Source organism: Mustela nivalis (assembly GCF_964662115.1).
Source record: "Mustela nivalis genome assembly, chromosome: 14".
NCBI classification, from domain to species: Eukaryota; Metazoa; Chordata; class Mammalia; order Carnivora; family Mustelidae; genus Mustela; species Mustela nivalis.
Genome location: NC_139033.1, coordinates 81559609 through 81579908, shown reverse-complemented (window position 1 = coordinate 81579908; position 20300 = coordinate 81559609). Strand labels below are relative to the sequence as shown.

Below are 20300 nucleotides of genomic sequence, written 5' to 3'. Positions count from 1 at the left end.
ACCCCGCCTCAGGCTGTGGCCTGAGCCTGTTCCCTCAATTTGCTGTCCTGCAAAGTGGGGCTGATCTCTCTTGTCCCTTGGTGTAACCAATAAGGTGACAGTTTGGAAAGAGCTCTGTATCTGGGCATGTGTGTGCCTGTGGGTGTAAGCACAACTGGGCCAGGAGGTTGCAGGGAGGGTGGTGGGTGGGGTGATACTTTTTTCCAATCTCCAGAGGGCCAGACTCTTCCCACTTTGGGGAAGGGGCACTGTCAGCAAAGCTGATGGCACTCAGGACCCCTCACCACCCCAGCAGGTGTGTTCAGGAATGAAGGAACTGTCCTCGAAGCTCCTAACCCCATCAAGGGACTCCCTATTCTTTCCTCACCCACCCAGCCCGTGGGCCCCCAGTGCCCAGCCTGGAGCCAAATGCCAGGCGGCTGGGTTAGGAAGGTGAGCACAAGGGCCCACTTGAGGTTGAGTCCCTGTGGGTACCCTTTTGTTCCTTCATCACAAACTGGGGAATTCCTGAAAGGGCCGTGGTCAGAGAGCAGAAGGAACAGGGCATCCTGGAGCCCTGCACCTGGCCTGGCTGGTACAGATGCTCTGACCCCTCCACCCACCCATTCCCACGACCGTGTCATGCAGCCCCGACGTGTCTGGAGTCTCCCGTCCCCACTTGGGTCACACCAAGGACTGACCACACCTCTTCCAGAACACAAATTTATTTGGCATTTGGATGAAATGGTTCTCACAGCATCTTAAGAAAAGGATTAGTGCCAACCCAACCAAAAATAAACCCAAACTAAAAACCCTTAGTGAAAGGAAAACATAAAAAACAGGCATCGAGACAATGTACAGTATGGACTCCTTCCATACTCCTCCACCTGGGGGAGGAGGCCTCTCCCAAGAGCTTGGCCTGTACCTCTGGGGGCCCAGTCTCTCTCAGGAGCACAAGAGTCGCAGCTACTAGGGTTGGCCTCGGGATTCTTCATCCGACCGTGGAGCACAGTCAGATCTTACAAAAGGTGGTAGCTGGACAGGAGGCTGAGGAAAGCCAGGCTGACACCAGCTCCCCCTCGTTCCTCTCACAACCGCCCCCCAGCGGAGGTCAGCTCCCGGGCACCGACTCCTGCAGACACAGCAGGTGGGGGTCTGGAGTAGCCCCGCACATGGGCCTTCTGCCCGGCCCATGGATGCAAGTGGGCTGAGCACCCCAGCGCACGACAGAGCCCTGTGGCCAGTCCAGAAGCAGGCTCGCCGTTTCAGCTCACTCCCTCCTCAGCACCTCCTGTGTGCCTGATTGGCCCCAGCAGTCCTTCAGTCCCCACAGGAGTTTCCCAGTCCCACATGGTTCCGAGGTATGGGCCAGGGACACAGGAGCTGGGAAGGACTCTCAGCTATAGAGGTCAGGCCCTCTGTGCTCTGCTGGGACGGACACTCCAAAGCAGACACGCTCAGGACACTCACCTGGCACCTGTCTTACACCTGTGACTGTTCTCCAGCCCTCAGCTGCCCCGAGCCCAGCAGGCTGGAGGCAAAACACGCTTCCTGCTTGGTCTTCAGCGGCCAGTGTGGGCCGTGAGGGCCCAATACGCCATTCTCAAAGTGGCAGCCCTTTGGCAAGGGGAGCTCCAGCCTGCTCGGCATGCAGCCCACCTGCCTCCCACACTCTGGGTCCTGCAAGTGTGGACAGGCAGTTCAGACTTCACACCTCTGGCCGGCTCAGGGCATGACAGTTTCTGTGGGGCAACTCAAAAACCTCACTCCGTCCTGGAGGAACACAATGGGTTTCCAATCGGGAGAGTGTGAGAACGTGCCACTGAGGTCTGTCACCACAGAGCACTTCTAGTCAACCCTCCAGTCACTGCACGCTGGTCTGGAAAGGCCACACCGGGGACCAGGCACAGGGCTCCATGCGCTCAGCCACAGGACGGAGGTACAGACCTCGCTGAGCCTCCGGGCCACCCCAGACATCACAACGGGCCTGGGAAATGGGGGCCCCATGCCCGAGCTCTGGTGTACCACTACCACCTGCAAAACTTGGACACATATGTACACACATATAGACACACGCACACACACAAAAAGAAAAGATCCAGACATTCAACGTAGAAAAGATATGGATGTGCTAAAAATCGCACAGAACCCGCTTAATCTCGAAACCTCAGAAATGCTAAAAGCCCCATGTCAGGAGATGGGACCGCTGCCCAGGAGCAGGCAACAGGGTCCCTTGGTCCAGAGGCCCCTGCACAGGGTACCCTGCACCCTGAGCTGCTGAGGAGCATGAGAAAGTGGCATGCGGCCACTGGGCACTCAGCCCCAGCGATGACAGTGTGCAAGGAGATGGACACAGCCCAGGGCATTCGTTTCGGCCACCCCTCCCCACAAAGAAACAACCCTTTACGGCACAAACATGATGGGGTGGGGGGCAAGCCAGGCCCAGAGGCGAAATCAATTAAGAGTGGGGGCTCCAGAGGCTAGCAGACAGGAGCTGGCTTAGCTCCCAACCCCCAGCAGAGGATCCAGGGCCAGAACACTCATGCGTGGCTAAGGGCCTTGGCCCAACTCCAGGGCTGCCTCTTGGGGGAGCCATGCACAGCAATGCTGGGGAAAAAATGGCAGGAGTGGGACCAGGGCCTCCTGGCACAGAATTGGGCTTCAATGAGCCCAGCTAGACAGAGTGGAGAGTTCAACCTCCTTCCAAGACCCTCTTTCCTCAGGGCCTCGGGCACCAGAGGCCCAGGCCATCCCCCAGCCTGGGGAAGGGTCACCTTTGATGTTTACAGCTGGGGTGGAGTGGAGGGGATCCTCAGAACAGTCATTGTGGTCACCTTCAAGACCGTCTACCCTCAGGCAGACTAGTACCCAGACAATACTGACAGTCCACAAACATGGTGGTGCCTGGAAGCGCCCCTCCCGCCTCCTGGCCACCGGGGCCGTGTGGCTTTCTGGCAGGCTCCTCTGGACGGCATGCCACAGCGAGCATGCCCACCAAAACCAGATGTGGTGCGGGGCCCATGCCCACGGTGCCATCTTTGTTCCCTACTTCTGAAACGTGTGGTCTGAACGAACTCCGTCATTCTTCTGCCATTTGAAAAGAAACAGACAGGGACCAACAGCTATGCATGTTTCTAGAGCCCTCCAGGAGGCCCAGTGCAGGTGTCTGCTCCCTTGGGAGGCCGGTGTGGTCTGTGCTGCACATGCGTGCGGTCAGTGGGTTTGCGGCCGTGCAGCTGGGTCCAGGCTCACTCAGGGGCCCTTTAAGTCTCCCACGGGGATCAGGATTTTCTTGACAGCAAAAAGGTGCTCTCCGCCCGTCGGGGCCTTGGGCTGGGCCATCCTCTACACCACGGTACTGAGGGAATTGCGGCTATGGCGGCCGCCCCCCGGCAGTGCCTCTATGGCTGGGGTGCTCCCACTCTGGCCAGGGTCAGGGGGCACCAGCAGGGCACTGCTGCTGTCAGCTGAGTCTTCCAAGTCGGCCAGAGAGGGCCCCGCAGCGGGCAAAGGGTGCTCCAGACGCCGGGGTGACGCCCCTTCACCGCCACCATCCCCTGGGCTCGGCGGCCTGGCCTCTGCCGGCTCAAAGGCATCATCGTCTGCAGGGAGACAAAAGGGTGTCAGCAGGATGGTGGGCCTGGCACAGGGGAAGAAGGTGGGCTGGGAACCAGGGGATGCTCCTCCTGCCATCACCCCTCACCTCTGCCCACCTGACAAGGGGCCACGTGCAGGGGTACAACAAGGAGCAAGCCATGATGTGTGGTGTGGGAGGACATGGCAGTCAGCAGAACGAAGTTAGGGGAGAGGGAACATCCTCTCAGACTTGGTGGGAGTCAAAGCAGGGCATCCCTGATATGAGGGAGTTACTGGGCTGGCAGTGGCCAGGCTGTTGCTGGAACATGGGGATGGGAATGCAGGAGACAGGGCTGGAGCAGGCAGCTCGGCAAACCTCACAGGGGTTTGAGGGAAGCTTTATGGCAGGCCACTCCGTTCAGTGTGCCTGCTCCTTATTAGCCAGTCCCTCTCTGAAAGCTTGGGCATGGGGGCCCAGCGTGCCCCTTTTTGCTGGCTGGCCTTCCCCAGCCCCAGGAGTCTGTGACCCTGCCCTGGGGAGGCTCCACACAGGCAGCTGGATCTCTTGCCCTCCCACAGCGGCATCCCTGCCAGGAAGCCTGTTGTACCCTGACCCCCCCGAGAGCAGTCGGAAAATCCGTGTGTGCAGGGGTCACATCCAGGTCCTGCCCACAGACCACAGAGGAGTGGTCCTGGTGAACACAGCATGGCTGGCCCCATGACACCTGTCCTGCTGTGGTACATGGGTGCACAGGGAACCAGCCACCTCGGGGTAGGGCACCGCCCACTGGTACGCTGCAAGGGGTCGTGTGTAAGAGACAGTATTCACACAGCGGCAGATGGGATGGGACACCTGAGTCGCACACCAGGCACAGGGACAAGCCAGGCAGTGGTGAGGAAGCCGGCACGGCCTTTGTGCAACATGGCCCTGTTAGGAACGGGCTTTCAGGGTATCAGACGGATAACAGATCTGAGTCATTGGGGCGAACATCAGAGAACCAGTGCTTTCTCAAAAGAACTGCTTCCAGACAGGAGGCAACGTCATGATGGTGTCTCTTGAGCTCATGACACATACACGTGTCTTTAGGGCCAAACAGTTGGCTCTGGGTTGGCCCCTGTAGCTCTGGGTTCGCCCTGTCCCCACAACGACCAGCACCTGGCTCCCCAGCTCTCCACAAAGCCCAGCTGGGTACACCCCAAGGGCTGCTTGCTAACAGGTGTTCACAGGAGGAAGGCCAGTGGCAGTGTGACAACTGCCAGCAGTCCTCTGCATGGGTAACCCTGGGAAGAGCCCGCCTACCGACACATGGCAATATCTTCCACCTTAAACGGAAACCCAAGGGAAAAGCAGAAGACCAGGAGGAAGTGGAGGTTCAGGGTCCTGCGGACTGGGGGGGAGGACCACTGGCTGCACATGGTGGAAGGTTAGTGACGTGCTGCTCCCTGTCCCTGTGGGGGAAGCACCTGCGGGGTCATAGAACACGCTGTCAGGGTTGATGGAGGCCTCGTAGGGCGGCGGCGGATCATCGGGCTGGTCGATGTCTGGGTACTTATATGCGGTGTAGGGAGGCGGAGGGTCATGGAAGTGGAACGTGCCGCCTTCCCCATCGTCAGAAAGGTGTAGTGGCGTGAGGCCGGTGCCGAACCCGTCTGGGCCGTAATCAAAGCCAGGGATCCTCCGGCCAAGGTTGAAGTGGTGCACTGCACAACCACAGGGAGACAAGCAATAGAACCACGTCACTCAAAGGCACGCAGCTCAGTCCCCAAGTCACTCACCTCCTCTCGAGGCTGGACCTGCAACCCCAGGCCCAAGGGGTCAGGTATCCTGACTGTCACACTCGTATGCCCAGCTTGCCCACCCGGACCCCCTCCTTCAGTCCATTCCTGGCCCTAACCCATGTGCAACCCCTCACTACTTCCTGCCACTTCTGCTGCCCAGCCATCACCGCACCCTCCCACCTGAGGGTCTCTGAAGCTGACCTGGTGGGAACTGAGGGTCTGAGCAAGGACTACGCTGGCTCTCAGTGCCCTAAGGCCCCCAACTGCAGCTGGCACAGCCCCTCAGCATTCCTGCCACCTTGACTCAAGAGCCCTCGGGCCCTTGGGGTCTGTAACCATCCCACCGCTCCCCACATGGACTGGGGGACTGGGTGCTGGGGAGCCTGGCTTGCTTGCTGAGACAAGGAGCAATTCCAGCTCTACTGAGGGCACAGGCCTCTCATTGCAGAGAACTTGGGCTGAAGAGGGCAAGTCACACCCTAAGCTGCCTAACAGTTCTGGGTATCTGCTGCTCTGCCCCCTCTCCACCCCGCAGGTGGCCCACTCACAGTCCAGGGTGCCAGAAAAGGTAACATCACTGATCAGAACATGCAACAGCAGCTGTGGGTCCTGTTTCAAGGCCTGGAGGGGCGGGGGAGCCTGGGGGCAGCTGGCACTGACAATGTGTCCCTCCCTTCACATATCTAGGGCCTGATTTCAGGTCCCCAGGACAGCTCCTCCAGCTCCTCAGGTGCTGGGGACAAGCTGGGGCATCCCTATCAGTATCTTCTTCTTCCTTGCCCCTTCCTGCTTCCTGTGCCCTCCCAGTCTCTCAAGGGGACCTAGCCTGGAGTGGGGCCTCCACTGGGGCTGTCATTGGCAGGGCGAGCCGCACTCACAGTTGGCTCCGATCAGGGACTCAATGCGTTCCCGCCGCCTCTGGCGAAGCCGGTGGACCATGAAAAGCAGCAGCGACAGGATGAGGAAGGAGGAGATGCAGCTAACGATCAGACGCATCCCACTGGCCATGGAGTCGAATAGGCTGTTGCCATCTGTTACAGGGAGAGGAAGGAAACTGGCTGTTCTCTAAGAGGGGAGACTGACCCCCAGGTGCTTAGTGGTACGGGAAGGCCACAGCCTTTCACCACCAGGCAGGTATGTGGAAAAGGCAAGTGCTTCCTGATTCCCTGCACTTGATGATCTTGGGAGAGACAGAAGAAATGAAACAACTCAAAGTAATGAATACTGCGCTAACACCAAAGAAGAGACGCAAATTGTGGGCCAGGAATAATATTTTACCTTCCAGCCTAGCACTAAGTTCCATTCAATGAGCCCCTTCTGCCTAAGAGGCTCTGCTATAGGTCCCCGTACCCCCAACCACACAGGACAAAATCAGGCACATGTGACCAAGTTCCTGGACTCTAGACCAGGGATGCTCACCTGGGAGACTCTGTAACTCCCAGGGAACATGTGACAACATCTGGAGAGACTCTTGGTCCCCACCAACCCCTCAAGGGTGGAGGCACTATTGGCCTCTGGTGGGTAGAGGCCTGTGGTGCTGCTCAGCAGCTTGCCAAGCACAGTAAGGGCCCACGTCACAGTGCTCAGTCCCAAATGTTGACTATGCCCACACGGAGAGAGCCTGCCTTGCCCTGGTGCCCACCAGTGCTTGTCCGATGCTTGCCGTGGGGGGAGCACACGTGGTGAACACTGGAGGAGACGTGAGGGAAGAGAACTTGCGCTGGCTGAGTGCCTACAGGGGGACAGACTTCCCCATGGGCTCTCACTGAGGTGAGATGGGCCACTCATACCAAGTCACAGACTAATAGGACCAGGAAGTGCTCCCGAGAGTACCTGCCTCCACGGCCCAGAAGGCAGGCCACAGACTGTTGACTTCCAACTCTGTGACAGCCATGCAGGCAGATCCCCTCCAAGGAGACACTCCATGACCAACAAGGATTCCATGTGAGAGGCCGGGCTCCCGGGGCCCTTCTACTGCTTCTGCTGGCCCAGCCAGCTCCACACCATTGCAGATGGTCTGAGCTTACTCTTGCCCTCCTCCCACAGGGCCAGGGAGCCTCCCTCAAAGCTGCACTTATTGCTGACAAAACTTGGGAAGTAAACATGTATAAAGGATACATCCTCTCCCCAATTAGCTGCTTTTCTGGTGCCTCTGATCCTCTTCCAGTGTTAAGGGAACATTTTGTCTGTCTGTGGGAGGACGACTGTCAGCTCAGGGGGCTGCTGACATGTCTGTTAATTGGTGGCCAGCTCAGAGATCCCAAGGGGGCACCTGCTTAAGCAACAGTCCCTTTGCAATGACTCTTACTAATCACTTCCAAAATAAACTCAAGGACACAGTAAAGGTCCCTGACCATCCCTCCATGGTGATTACCAGGAAGGAGGAAGCATCCCCTAGAAGAAAGCCACCTGCAGTCAGACACAAAGAAGACAGCACTGTCCTAGGAGACAGAAGCCAGTTCTTGGGTCCTTGGGGACTCACACCATGACTGGTCAGCTATAAATGTTGCCTATCCCAAGGTCACAAAGATTTTTCTATGTTCTCTATTTTCTTTTAATGTACTTAATTTTTTTTAGAGTATATATTTTTCTTCTAGAAGTCTTACAACGTAAGGTTTTCTAGTTAGGTCTTTCACCATTTTTTTTTTTTTTAAGATTTTATTTATTTATTTGGGAGAGAGAGAGAGACAGTGAGAGAGACCATGAGAGGCGAGAAGGTCAGAGGGAGAAGCAGACTCCCTATGGAGCTGGGAGCCCAATATGGAACTCGATCCTAGGACTCCGGGATCATGACCTAAGCTGAAGGCAGTTGCTTAACCAACTGAGCCACCCAGGCACCCGGTCTATGACCATTTTGAGTTAATTTTTATACATTGTAAGATGTGTAGTTAAAGGTATATATGTATGTATGTGTATATATGTATTTTTAATATGGATGTCCAACTGTTCCAGCACCATCTGTTTAAAGATATCCTTTCCCCATTTAATTGCCTTTGTACTATTGTCAATTATTAGTTGACCATATAAGTGTGGGACTATTTCTAGACTATTTTGTTCCAGTGATCTACGTGTCTCTTCTTCTGATAATACCACACTGTTTTGATTACTATGACCATACTACTATGACAGTAGGTTTTAAATCAGGTACCATGAGTCCTCCAACTTTTTCTTCTCAAAAACTGTTTTAGCTAGTCTAATTTCCTTTGCCTTTCTACATAAATTTTATTTATTTTTTTAAGTTTTGTTTTGTTTTAAATTTCTAAGTAATCTCTACATCCAATGTGGGACATGAACTTGCAACCCTGAGATCATGAGTTATGTGTTCCACTGATTGAGCCAGCCAGGCACTCCTCTACATAAATTTTAGAATCAGCTTGTCAATGTCTGTAAAAAGTCTGCTGGAATTTGGGTTAGGACAGCACTGTATCCATAAATAACTTAGGGGTAATTAACTGCCTAATGATATTGAGTCCTATGATCCATGAACGTGGTATACCTCTCCTCTGATGTCTTTCATCAGTATTTTATGGGTTGTGCATATATTTGGAAGGCTTATGCCTAAGACATGTTTTTTAGTTGCTACTGTAAATGGTCCTTTTTTTTTAGATCTTTAAATTTCCAACTATCCACAGGTAGCATATATAAAAACAATGGAATTTTGTATATTGACTTTGTATGTGGAGACCCTGCTAAACACACTTAATTAATTTTAGTAACTTTCTTGCAGCTCCTTTGCGATTTTCTATGCAGACAATCATATCATCTACTAAAAAAAACATAATTTCATTTCCCCTTGTCGTCTGGACACCTTTTCATTTTCTGGCACTGCCCTTGACCTCCTGTAGAACCCTAAACAGAGTGGTGAGAGCAGACATCCTTGCCTTGTTGAAGGGGATACTTTCCCAACATCCCAGTTTGGGTGGCAGTTTCTCTGTCATTGTTGGAATACAGGTACTTCCCAGGAGAAAACACTCAGCTTGGGAAGCAGGCAGGAGCCTGCAAACATAACACTAAACAAGAGGCAGGAATAAGCCCTGGATAAGCTGCTCTGGCTGCACAGGAGAATGGCCTGCAGCAGCTATGGTCTCAACCAGATGCCCTGAAAGCCCTGTACTGCTGAGAAGTCCTCAGGGCTTGGCAGGCCCTACAGGTCTTACACAGGCCTGGTCATTCTGACAAAGCCTAGATGGAGGGGTAAGGCAATATGGATAGATTCCTAAGAAATGGAATGAGAAACACATGTGATGTGGCTTGTAAAAGCCAGTCTTTGACTCCTGTGGAAGGTAAGTGAGCTGGGGGTTCAGAGTGATGTGGCCAGGACACAGGAGACCTGGTAAGCACCTAATTAGTGCTTGTCAGAATCCCATAGGAATGCATCTTATACAAGCAGGTACGATTTACTCTGTGAGACAGGGAGGCCCAAGTGTACCCTCACTGAGTTCCACTCTCCCTGGGAGGCTCTTGTGTACTCTTCACAGCCGACTGCACCTCTAGGACTTGTGCCAAAGTGTCTGATTCAGCCAAACCTCAGACACCCTCTGACACTGCTTTGCCCTCTCCCGCAGACGCCCTTCCTGGCATGCAGGGACACTGACAACTCTCTTCTTAACGAGAGTTCTAGTTGTTGTGGCTCTCACACACCAGTTCCAACTCCTGTCCCACGAGCACTAAGCAAACCAGTTTCTCCTCCACAGGGGCCCTGAAGGATGGAGATGGCCACCATGCCCTGCCCAAGCTTCTCTTCTACAGGGTCCATGAGCTTAGGGACTTCCACAAGGCCCTGTCCACGTCTGTCTCACACTGCCAAGATAAAAAAACAAATTCATGCTTTTGATTTACAGTTCTCTTGAGATTATGAATTCAGAGATGCCAACTGCACTGGTGTGGAGAATAATCCAGCATGTTGTATGACTGTGATGCCCACTAACTGTCATACAGAGTACACTGCTCCCTGCTGCTCTTTTCTTTTTCCTTTGGAAAGGAAAGGAAGAGGGCTATCTAGAGACCACATGCCTGCATAGTGTCTAATCACAAACACCACCTGGTAGAATGGAGTTAGTTTCTCAAAACTTTCTCCTGAAAGATTTTAGCGGTAGAAATTGATGACTATAAGCAAATAAAAACTGTCATTACCCCCCACTCACCAAACACAGAAAAGAGCTAAAATGGGGACATAAATCTTGAGAGGAGAAAGATAGGTCAGATATAAAGCAATCAGTTACAGCTGATTCATGAACAGGCACCCTCATTCAAATTCAAGTTCACTGATGTACAATACTGGTTACCTACCTGAGAGCTGACACAAGCCAACCTGTGAGGTGGCAGTTAGAGAAGGCCGGGTCATGTGACACACACATGCTCTCAAGAGTAGTTGGCCATCAAAGCTGGCTGAACAGCTCCATAAACAAAATGTTGCTATGCCATGTGCCATGAGCTCTCACGAGTGCCCACCACTGAGAAAGCGAAGGAACATCTGGGCTCCAGCTTAGAACACAGGGGCTGACTTGTGACCCACCATCAGTCTCACCTGGGTCCAGGCACATGAACTTGCAGCATTCCTTGGGGTCCTTGCGGTACTGCTGACAGCCCTGGGGCCTCTCACAGAGGGCAGCCACACACATCTCAGGCTCCCCACCATGGCAGGTGCAGCTCAGGCATGGGTCGTCTCCTTTGGGGGTGAAGTAGAACCCCTCATCCACCACATTGTCCTTGATGTCAACGCATGTTTGACCTGCAACATGCACATACATGCATATACGTATGCATCATTGGGCAGCAGACACGACAACAGAAGAGTTAGCAAAATCAACCAGAGAGCCCTCTCAGTGCCGAAGTGTGTGAGTCTGGCCCACAGCCACAGGAAGTGGCTATCTGAGAGAGGTTGTCACTACAACTCGCTGTTAGGACAAAGCCTGATCAGGGCACACCTGGCCATGAGCCCAGACAGCTGGGAGAGAGAAGAGTGCTAGATGCCAGGGAAAAGCCCATGGAGAAGTGTTTGCTTTCAAGGATTTGCCTAAGCAGTTTACTAAGAAATTTCCTCAGTTTTAAAATGTAGCTGTCATGCATGTTAACCATTTTACAACACATCTGAGAATGTCTCCAATTACTCTCCCAAGAAGCTGCTGGCTCCGCTTGAAAACACAGTCCACTAGTCCTGAGAAACACATAGTAAACTCTGTGCAGAGCTGTTGTGGGGCAGGAGGAAGAGAAATGGCCATCACCAGAGACGAGAGAAAGCTGACAGCTCAGAGCCCTAAGCAAGCACTAGACACAACAGATGCCTGGAGGAAGGGATGAAGGATGAGGCAGGGGCAGCTCTGCAAAAGACACATGCTCAGTGAAAGGCAAAGGGACATGAGAAGATGTTTGTTTCCATCCTCAAATGGAGTAAAGATATCTAAAAACACGCATCACAAATCCTACAACCATGGGTCTGAGCTTCACTGAAGACTGGGGTTGGGGTGCCTGGGTGGGTCAGTTGTTAGGCACCTGCCTGTGGTTCAGGTCATGATCCTAGGGTCCTGGGATTGAGCCCCACATCAGGCTTCCTGCACAGCGGGAAGCCTGTTCTCTCTCTCCCACTCTCCCTGCTTGTGTTCCCCCTTTTGCTGTCTCTCTCCCTCTGGCAAATTATAAACAAATAAATGAAATTTAAAAAAAAAGAAAGGACTGGAGTCAGATCTACATCGGCTCATGTGGTCAGGAATATGCAGGGCAAGAAACTCACATAGAACTGATCTCTGTTAGAAGAGGGAGAAAAAGAATGAAGAAAAATGAGCAGCCCTCAGAGAAACATGGGACACCACTGAGTGCACCATCACACACAAAACAGAAGTACCAGAAGAAGAAGAGAGCAGAAGGAGCAGAAAAAAGTATCTGAGGAAATAACAGCTGAAAACTTCCCAAACTCATTGAAAAACAAAACCTATACATGTAGGAAGCGTAACAAACTCCAAGTTGGATAAATACAAAGAGCCCTAAGCACGTCAGACACACACATCATAGTAAAAGTGCTAACATCAAAGAAAATGTGAAAACCTTAAGAACAGCAGGCCAGAAATGACACGTTACTTATAAGAGAACCCCGTAAGGCTAACTAACAAATGATTTCTCAGAAGAAAAAAGAGAGATGAGAAGGCAGTGGGATAACATACTCAAGATGCTCAAAGAAAAAACTATCAGAATCCTACACCCAGCAAACCTAGCTTTCAAAACCTGAAGGCAACATAAAGACTTTCCCCAAACAGACAAGACCTAATTTGCCGCATTCACACATGCCTTATAAGTAATAACAAAGGAAGGTCTTTTTTTTTTTTTTTTTTTTGAGGGAGAGAGTTTGAGCATGAGGGGAGGGAGGGGCAGAGAGAGGGAAAGGGAGCCTCCTAAGCAGACTCCACATGAAGTGCAGAGCCTGACACAGGGTCAGACACAGAGCTCTATCTCACAACCCTGAGATCATGACCAAGAGTCGGACACTTAACCGACTGAGCCACCCAGGCACCCCACCCCAAAGGAAGTTCTTTTTTTTTTTTTTTTTTTTTTTTTTTAAAGATTTTATTAATTTATTTGACAGAGAGAAAGATCACAAGTAGGCGGAGAGTCAGGCAGAGAAATTGGAGGAAGCAGGCTCCCGCTGAGCAAAGAGCCCGATGCGGGGCTCGATCCCAGGACCCTGAGATCATGACCTGAGCCGAAGGCAGCGGCTTAATCCACTGAGCCACCCAGGCGCCCCCCAAAGGAAGTTCTTAAGGCTAAAAGAAAGTGATCCTCCGAGAGCAATTTGGATCTATACAAAAAACAACCAAAAGGCGCTAGAAAAGATAATCATGTGATTATGAAAGTCAATATAGTTTTTTTTTCTTAAAGATTTATTTGACAGAGAAAGACACAGCGAGAGAGGAAACACAGGCAGGGGGAGTGGGAGAGGGAGAAGCAGGCTTCCCGCTGAGCAGGGAGCCCAATGTAGGGCTCAATCCCAGGACCCTGGAATCATGACTTAAGCTGAAGGCAGACGGTTAACAACTGAGCCACCCAGGTGCTCCATAAATGAATATTTTTTCCCTCTTAACTGAATGAAAAAGCAATTGTAAGAGATACTGTGTTTATGGGGTGCCTGGGTGGCTCAGTCAGTTAAGCGGCTGCCTCTGGCTCAGGTCATGATCTCAGGGTCCTGGAATTGAGTCCCACAATGGGCTCCCTGCTCAGCAGGGAGCCTGCTTCTCCCTTCCCTCTGCCTGCCACTCTGCCTACTTGTGCTCTCTATCTCTCTTTGAAATAAATAAATAAAATCTTAAAAAAAGATATTGTGTTTATAACATAGTATTGGGCCTCTAACATACAGAAATGTAATGTATGTGTTTGCTGATAACAGCCCAAAGGAGGTGTGTGGAAGCAAAGCTGTTCCAGGCTAAAGAAATGACTGGCGGTGGTAATTAAGAATGTTTTGTTTGTTCGCAACACTAATAGACCTAATGTGTATAATGATAATACCAGAGAACGAAAGAAAGGAAATTGGGTTTTAAGAGGTTAACATTCCACATATCACTGAAATGAACCTAGTATCAATCTGAAGCGAATGTGAATAAAATGTATATCGTAGAATGTATATAGATATACACGGAGTTAGTGTTAATAGTTACAGTTACCTCTGAATATACTAAAAAGCACTAAATGGTACACTTTAAATGAGTGAATTGTCAAGTATGTGAATTATATCATAATAAAGCTGTTAAAAAAAAAGAGAGATGATGGCTGAGATCTTCCCATTATTAATAAAACACATAAATCCCCAGGGCTCCTAAAAGGACCAATAAAAATAAATCAGTAACTTGGGACGCCTGGGTGGCTCAGTTGGTTAAGCCACTGCCTTTGGCTCAGGTCATGATCCCAGGGTCCTGGGATTGAGTTCTGCATCAGGCACCTTGCTCATTGGGGGCCTGCTTCTCTCTCTGCTTCTGCCTGCCATTCTGCCTGCTTGTGCACTCTCTCTCTCTCTAACAAATAAATAAATTAATTAAATTTTTAAAAAAATCAACGACTAGACATAGTGTGATGAAACCTCAGCATATCAACGAAGAAACTCTCAAAAGAGAGTTGTACCTCCAGGCAATGGTCAGTCAGGTGTGGCCACAAGGCGGGGTACAGGGGAGGCAGGGGAAAACAATGTGCATTATACTCATAGGTTCTGGATGGACAGAGTCATTGCACACCAAGAAGGGATCACACAGGAAGAACACCAAGCGTGCTACTCAACCAAGTGGGGGTGGGGAGCAGAGAAGGAGTGAGGAGCCACAGCAAGTGCTTTACTGGGGGTCAGGGCCGAGTACACAAGCAAAGGCATGGGGGGATTTCACTGGAACACTTGACCATCACTAGGTCACAGTCAGAAGGGAAGAAGGAGAACTCATGGCAGAGGCTGACCTTATCACACTGGGGCACCTGGCCACCTTGGCAGGGTGCTCACGGTCTGCTCGTGGAGCAAGAAGATAAGAAGTTTTAAAATTTATAATATACCTAACAAACCAAGGAAAGGCATATGAGAGTTCAGAGTAAGGAACAGGCAGAAACAATAAAATACCATCTTCAAAGTCTTGAGAAAAAGTAACTGTTAACCAACAGATCTAGACCCAGCTAAACGAACATTCAGGACTGGGGGCAAAAAATACAGACCTTTCGTTCAGAGAGTAGAAGAGTGTAGCACTAACACCAAAGCCACGTCTCAAAGAGCTCCTGAAGAATGTATCTGAGAAATAAAAAGCTGAACCCAGAAAGAAGTGGGATGCGAGAAGAAATAATAAAGAAACTGATGAACATGTGAGGAAAGGTACACAAATGCTAACTTCGTAAAACAGAAAGTGATTCATCTCAGAAGTATAAAAACAAAGTAAACGTAAAATAATGGACAAGTACATGTAAGTCAGAAGCTGTGGAACAACTGGAGCAAAAGCCATATATAGAGTAGGGTTTTTTTGTTTTTAAAACTTTTTATTTTTAGGTGCACAGGGAAGTGTGTCAACTGGCCCTTCAAAGAATTGAGCTTTAGGGCTGAAATGGCTGCCACTGGAGAAAAAACAAAACAAAAAAACCCCTCTGCTTTCCAATTCCAGCTGACAGTGACTTTTTGACTGATACCCATAAAAGAATTCATTCAAAAGCACACTTGTCCTGAGCAGCCTGTGAGGTCCCTTGGGAATTCATTGTCTAGGGAAGGGGAGGTGTACCCAAGCTGCAGACGCATGGCACATGCTCTGCAGAACTGGATGATAAGGGCTGGTTACAAGCATCCTCCCAATGTCCCTTTTTAAGCCTTCTTAGAAGCTGGTTCGCACAGTGAGTAGAAATTAGGCCCCCTGCAGTTTAGATCTTCCTCACTTGATCAGTGAACGCGAAGTGGCACCGGTCCACTGCAAATTACAGGCTTCATTAGGGAGAAAAGAAATTACTTACTGCGCAGCAAATTCTGTAAATTTGTAATTCAGATCTTAGAATGGCCTCACAACATAGGGTCTTTGTATTAACAGGAAGGAAATTAGAGACACTGACTGCCTTCAGATAAAAAAAAAAAATAAATCCATTATGGCTTTTAAAAACGTAAGGGTAACCACTAACATGACAGGCATATATAACACAATTTCTGAACCAGTATAGGAAAAAAAAGAGACTAGAGAAAAGTTAAGTTCATGTAAGTCTGGAAAAGATAAAAGGAAGAAAAATCCTGCATAAACAGCAGAGAATAAGGTGCCAAAATCAATTTGAAGACTGAATTAAAAGAGTACAAAAAGGCAAAATGAAAGGAAGCTAGCACAAAAAGATGTAATAATAATGAAAAAAAATGAAAATAGTTCACATGTGTTGAGAGCTTTCTATGTGACAGGGACTGTCCATCCCAGGACCCTGAGATCATGACCCGCTAAGGGGGGAGCCTGTTTCCTCCTCTCTCTCTCTCTGCCTACTTGTGATCTGCCTCTGTCAAATAAATAAATAAAATCCTAAAAAAGAAAAGAAAAGGGTAAACCTAATGAAAGTAAAAGGATAGAAACTGACAGTAGAAATTAATGGCCCAGGGGCACCTGGGTGGCTCAGTGGGTTAAGCCTCTGCCTTCGGCTCAGGTCATGATCTCAGGGTCCTGGGATCGAGCCCTGCATCGGGCTCTCTGCTCAGCAAGGAGCCTTCTTACCCCTCTCTTTCTGCCTGCCTCTCTGCCTATTGTGAAATCTCTCTCTCTGTCCAATAAATAAATAATCATATGATCTATAACCTATGGTAAGAATGATTTCCTAGAAGGGGGAAATATACCGACTACAAAACGATAGGAGGCTCAGGTCATGATCTCAGGATTCTGGGATGGAGCACTCTGCTCAGCAGGGAACCTATTCCCCCTGCTCTCTCTCTGCCTGCCTGACTATTGTGAACTCTCTCTGCCAAATAAATAAATAAAATCTTAAAAAAATAAAAAAAGAACAAAATTAACAGCACAGAAAACAGATACACAATAGTGAGAATCCATTACTACCCAAAACCGAATATTCACAAAGATGAATCAAAGAGTCAAACCTTCAGGAAGACTAACCAAGAAAGAAGAAAGTATAAATAATATTATGAATCAAAAGGTCAAAGTGATATATACGAATGCTTCCAAAAATCACAAGAGAATGCTTAGAGAATTGTACAAGAATGAAGCAGAAAATTTAGATATATAGGTTATGTCCTAAATAAATATGACTTATTGAACTGACTGAAAAGGAGCCAGGAAACTTGAGTACATCTATAATCATTAAAACAACTAAATTAGTATGAAAAATCTATATCCAGGATATCCACACATAGACACACACATATGCAGGCACACACACCAGTCTCAGCTCTGTCCACTGAAAGGGTGTAAAAGCCATGAATATAACTAATGCCCAGGTCCTCCAAGGCACTCTGGGGGAAGGCTGAGTCCAGAGAGTACAAGATGAACTAGAAAAAGAAAGCAAACAGAAGGAAATAATAAAAAGCAATCATCAGTGAAACTGAAAGAGAATAATCAATGATACAAAAAGCTGGTTCTCAAGAAAAATCGACAGAACTGATAAACCTCTAGCAAAATCAAACTGGGAAAAACTCAAATCACCGAGGGCAGGAATGAAATAGGGGACATCACATAAATCCTGCCGTCATAAGGTTAATAAGAGAACACCATGAACAACTCTATGCCCATAAATCTGAGTATTTGCAAGAAATGCATCAATTCTTTTTTTTTTAAATATTTTATTTATTTATTTGAAAGACAGAGATCACAAGCAGACAAAGAGGCAGGCAGAGAGAGGAAGGGAAGCAGGCTCCCTGCAGAGCAGAGAGCCCGATGTGGGGCTCAATCCCAGGACTCTGGGATCAAGACCTGAGCCGAAGGCAGAGGCTTTAACCCACTGAGCCACCCAGGCGCCCCAAGAAATGGATCAATTCTTTGCAAACCAGAAATTATCAAAAATTCACTCAATGTGAAACAGACAATCTGAACAGTCCTGTAACCAACAACTAAGTAGAATGCATAATTTAAAAACTAGCCCCCAAAGAAATCTCAGGACCAAGTGGATTCACTGCAGAATTCGACCACTACAGACAGTGGCTGCAAGTGGGTGTGGTTATAAAGCAATAATAGGGAGGCTCTTTATGGTGCTGGATCTACTCATATCTCAACTGTGTTAAAGGAACCTACACAAGTAGGGGCGCCTGGCTGGCTCAGTGGTTAAAGCCTCTGCTTTTGGCTTGGATCATGATCCCAGGGTCCTGGGATTGAGCCCCACTTTGGGCTCTCTGCTTCGCAGGGAGCCTGCTTCCTCCTTTCTCTCTGTCTGCCTCTCTGCCTACTTTTGATCTCTATCTGTCCAATAAATAAATAAAATCTCTTAAAAAAAAAAAGGAACCTACACAAGTAATAAAATTCTATAAATCCTTCTCTCTCTCTCACACACACACACACACACACACACGTGCACAAGCATAAATGAATACAAGTAAACCTGAAAACAGCTGAATAAAAATCAGTGGATTATGTCCAAGTCAATAATCCTGGTTGTGATTATATACTACAGTTTTGCAAAACACTCCCATTTGGGGGAATAGGGAAAATATATTAATGGATCGCTCTACTTTACTTTATTTACTTTAAATGCATCTGAACCTACAGGATCTCAATAAAAATGTCAATTTCAAAAAAATAATAATAATAATAAATAAATAAATACACACACATACATATATACCAGCATAAATGGGTCAAATTAACCATAAAAATAAATAATGGTACTCATGAATTATAATCCATTTTATATAATAAAAATCCAAGAGTGCATTCTAATACAAATAAAGAGATTAATAAATGGGGGAGAAGGGAATGCTCTTCCTTACAAAAGAATGCCCACTAGTACACATGGAAGGAATGAGAGTTAAAAAATTGCCAGTACATGGCAGCATCAGCAGGTACGAGTCTGATAAGGAACAAGAATTTTACAGGGCCTCAAAGGATCTCTTCACATATTACTTATTAATTTCAAAATGGGAAAAACTAAGACTTTATAGTACAGAAATCTGGGAGGTACAACCTTAATCCAGGGATCAAAGCTAATGTCACTAATGTCAGGGCAAAGTGACACCACATGCCTCATGATGTATCTAAGAGACTAAATACACAGACGATGGCTAGGCCATATGACAACATAGCTCTGACACCACTCCTGCAGCAACCAGCCCAGAACATTGAGGATTTAGTCAATGACTATGAGTTTGCCTATTTTTTCCCACACTTCCAAGGCAGGATTCAGCAGAGAAAGCCAAGTATGTGCCTCAAATGAACTGGCCCAATTGCCAAGCTTGTCGTTAGCCTGCTCCCAGCTTCCCACCCAACTGCTCCTAATCAGAGCACTGGAACCCTTCAGGGCACTGGTGAAAAACCCTTGTGATTGATCCACAACTTCAGCTGGAGCTGTGAAGGCCACACACATTAAGACAGCTAGCTGCAAGAGACAGTCTCCCTGAAGGGTGGCCCAAAGGGAAAATCTCAAGCGGAGGGCAGAGCAAACATTAAGAAGAGCCCTTTGGAGAAATGACAGATGTTGGCGAGGGTGTGGAGAAAGGGGAACCCTCCTGCACTGTTGGTGGGAATGCAAGCTGGTTCAGCATCTCTGAGAAACAGTATGGAAGTTCCTCAAAAAGTTTAAAAAAATGGTACCCTACGACCCAGCAATTGCATTACTGGGTATTTACCCCCAAAGATACAAATGTAGTGATCCTAAGGGACACCTGCACCACAATGTTTATAGCAGCAATGTCCACAAGAGCCAAACTATGGAAAGAGCCTAGATAACTATCAACAGGGGAACAGGATAACCATCAATAGGGGAATGGATAAAGAAGATGTGGTATGGGGTGCCTGGGTGGCTCAGCTGGTTAAATGACAGCCTTCGGCTCAGGCCATGATCCTGGAGTCCTGGGATTGAGTCCTGCATCAAGCTCTCTGCTCAGCGGGGAGTCTGCTTCTCCCACCGACCTCTCTCCTCTCATGCTCGCTCTCTCAAATAAATAATATAATCTTAAAAAGAAAAAAGAAAGATGTGGTGTATATATATACACAATGGAGTATTATGCAGCCATCAACCCCCCCCACACACCAAAATCTTGCCATTTACAACGATGCAGATGGAACTAGAGGGTATTATACTGAGCAAAATAAGTCAATCAGAGAAAGACAATTATCATGTGATCTCACTGATATGAGGAATCTGAGAAATAAGACAGAGGATCATAGCGGAAAGGAGGGAAAAATGAAACAAGACAAAACCAGAGAGGGAGACAAACCATAAGAGACTCTTACTCTCAGGAGACAATCCTCTGAGGGTTGCTGGAGGGAAGCAGGTGGGAGGGTTGGGATGGCTGGGTGATGGACATTGGGAGGGTAGGTGCTATGGTGAGAGCTGTGAAT

The 20300-nt window shown here is 48.7% G+C and overlaps 1 protein-coding gene and 1 long non-coding RNA gene across 4 annotated transcripts in view; one reads left to right on the top strand and one right to left on the bottom strand.

Annotated features, from left to right (window-relative positions):
• Positions 1–20300, top strand: part of LOC309847414 — a 313317-nt gene that overhangs the window by 224841 nt on the left and 68176 nt on the right. The gene's annotated exons all lie outside the window — the stretch shown is intronic.
• The window catches only part of DGCR2 (DiGeorge syndrome critical region gene 2), a 94722-nt gene continuing 75110 nt past the window's right edge, over positions 689–20300 (bottom strand). For all 3 annotated transcript variants that reach the window (XM_082697496.1, XM_082697495.1, XM_082697494.1), the window contains 4 exons: positions 10862–11065; positions 6213–6365; positions 5020–5256; positions 689–3581 (listed from right to left, as the gene is read on the bottom strand). In XM_082697496.1, coding sequence (XP_082553622.1) covers positions 3325–3581; positions 5020–5256; positions 6213–6365; positions 10862–11065 — 851 coding nt within the window. In that variant the 3' untranslated portion in view covers positions 689–3324. The remainder of the gene's footprint in view (positions 3582–5019; positions 5257–6212; positions 6366–10861; positions 11066–20300) is intronic.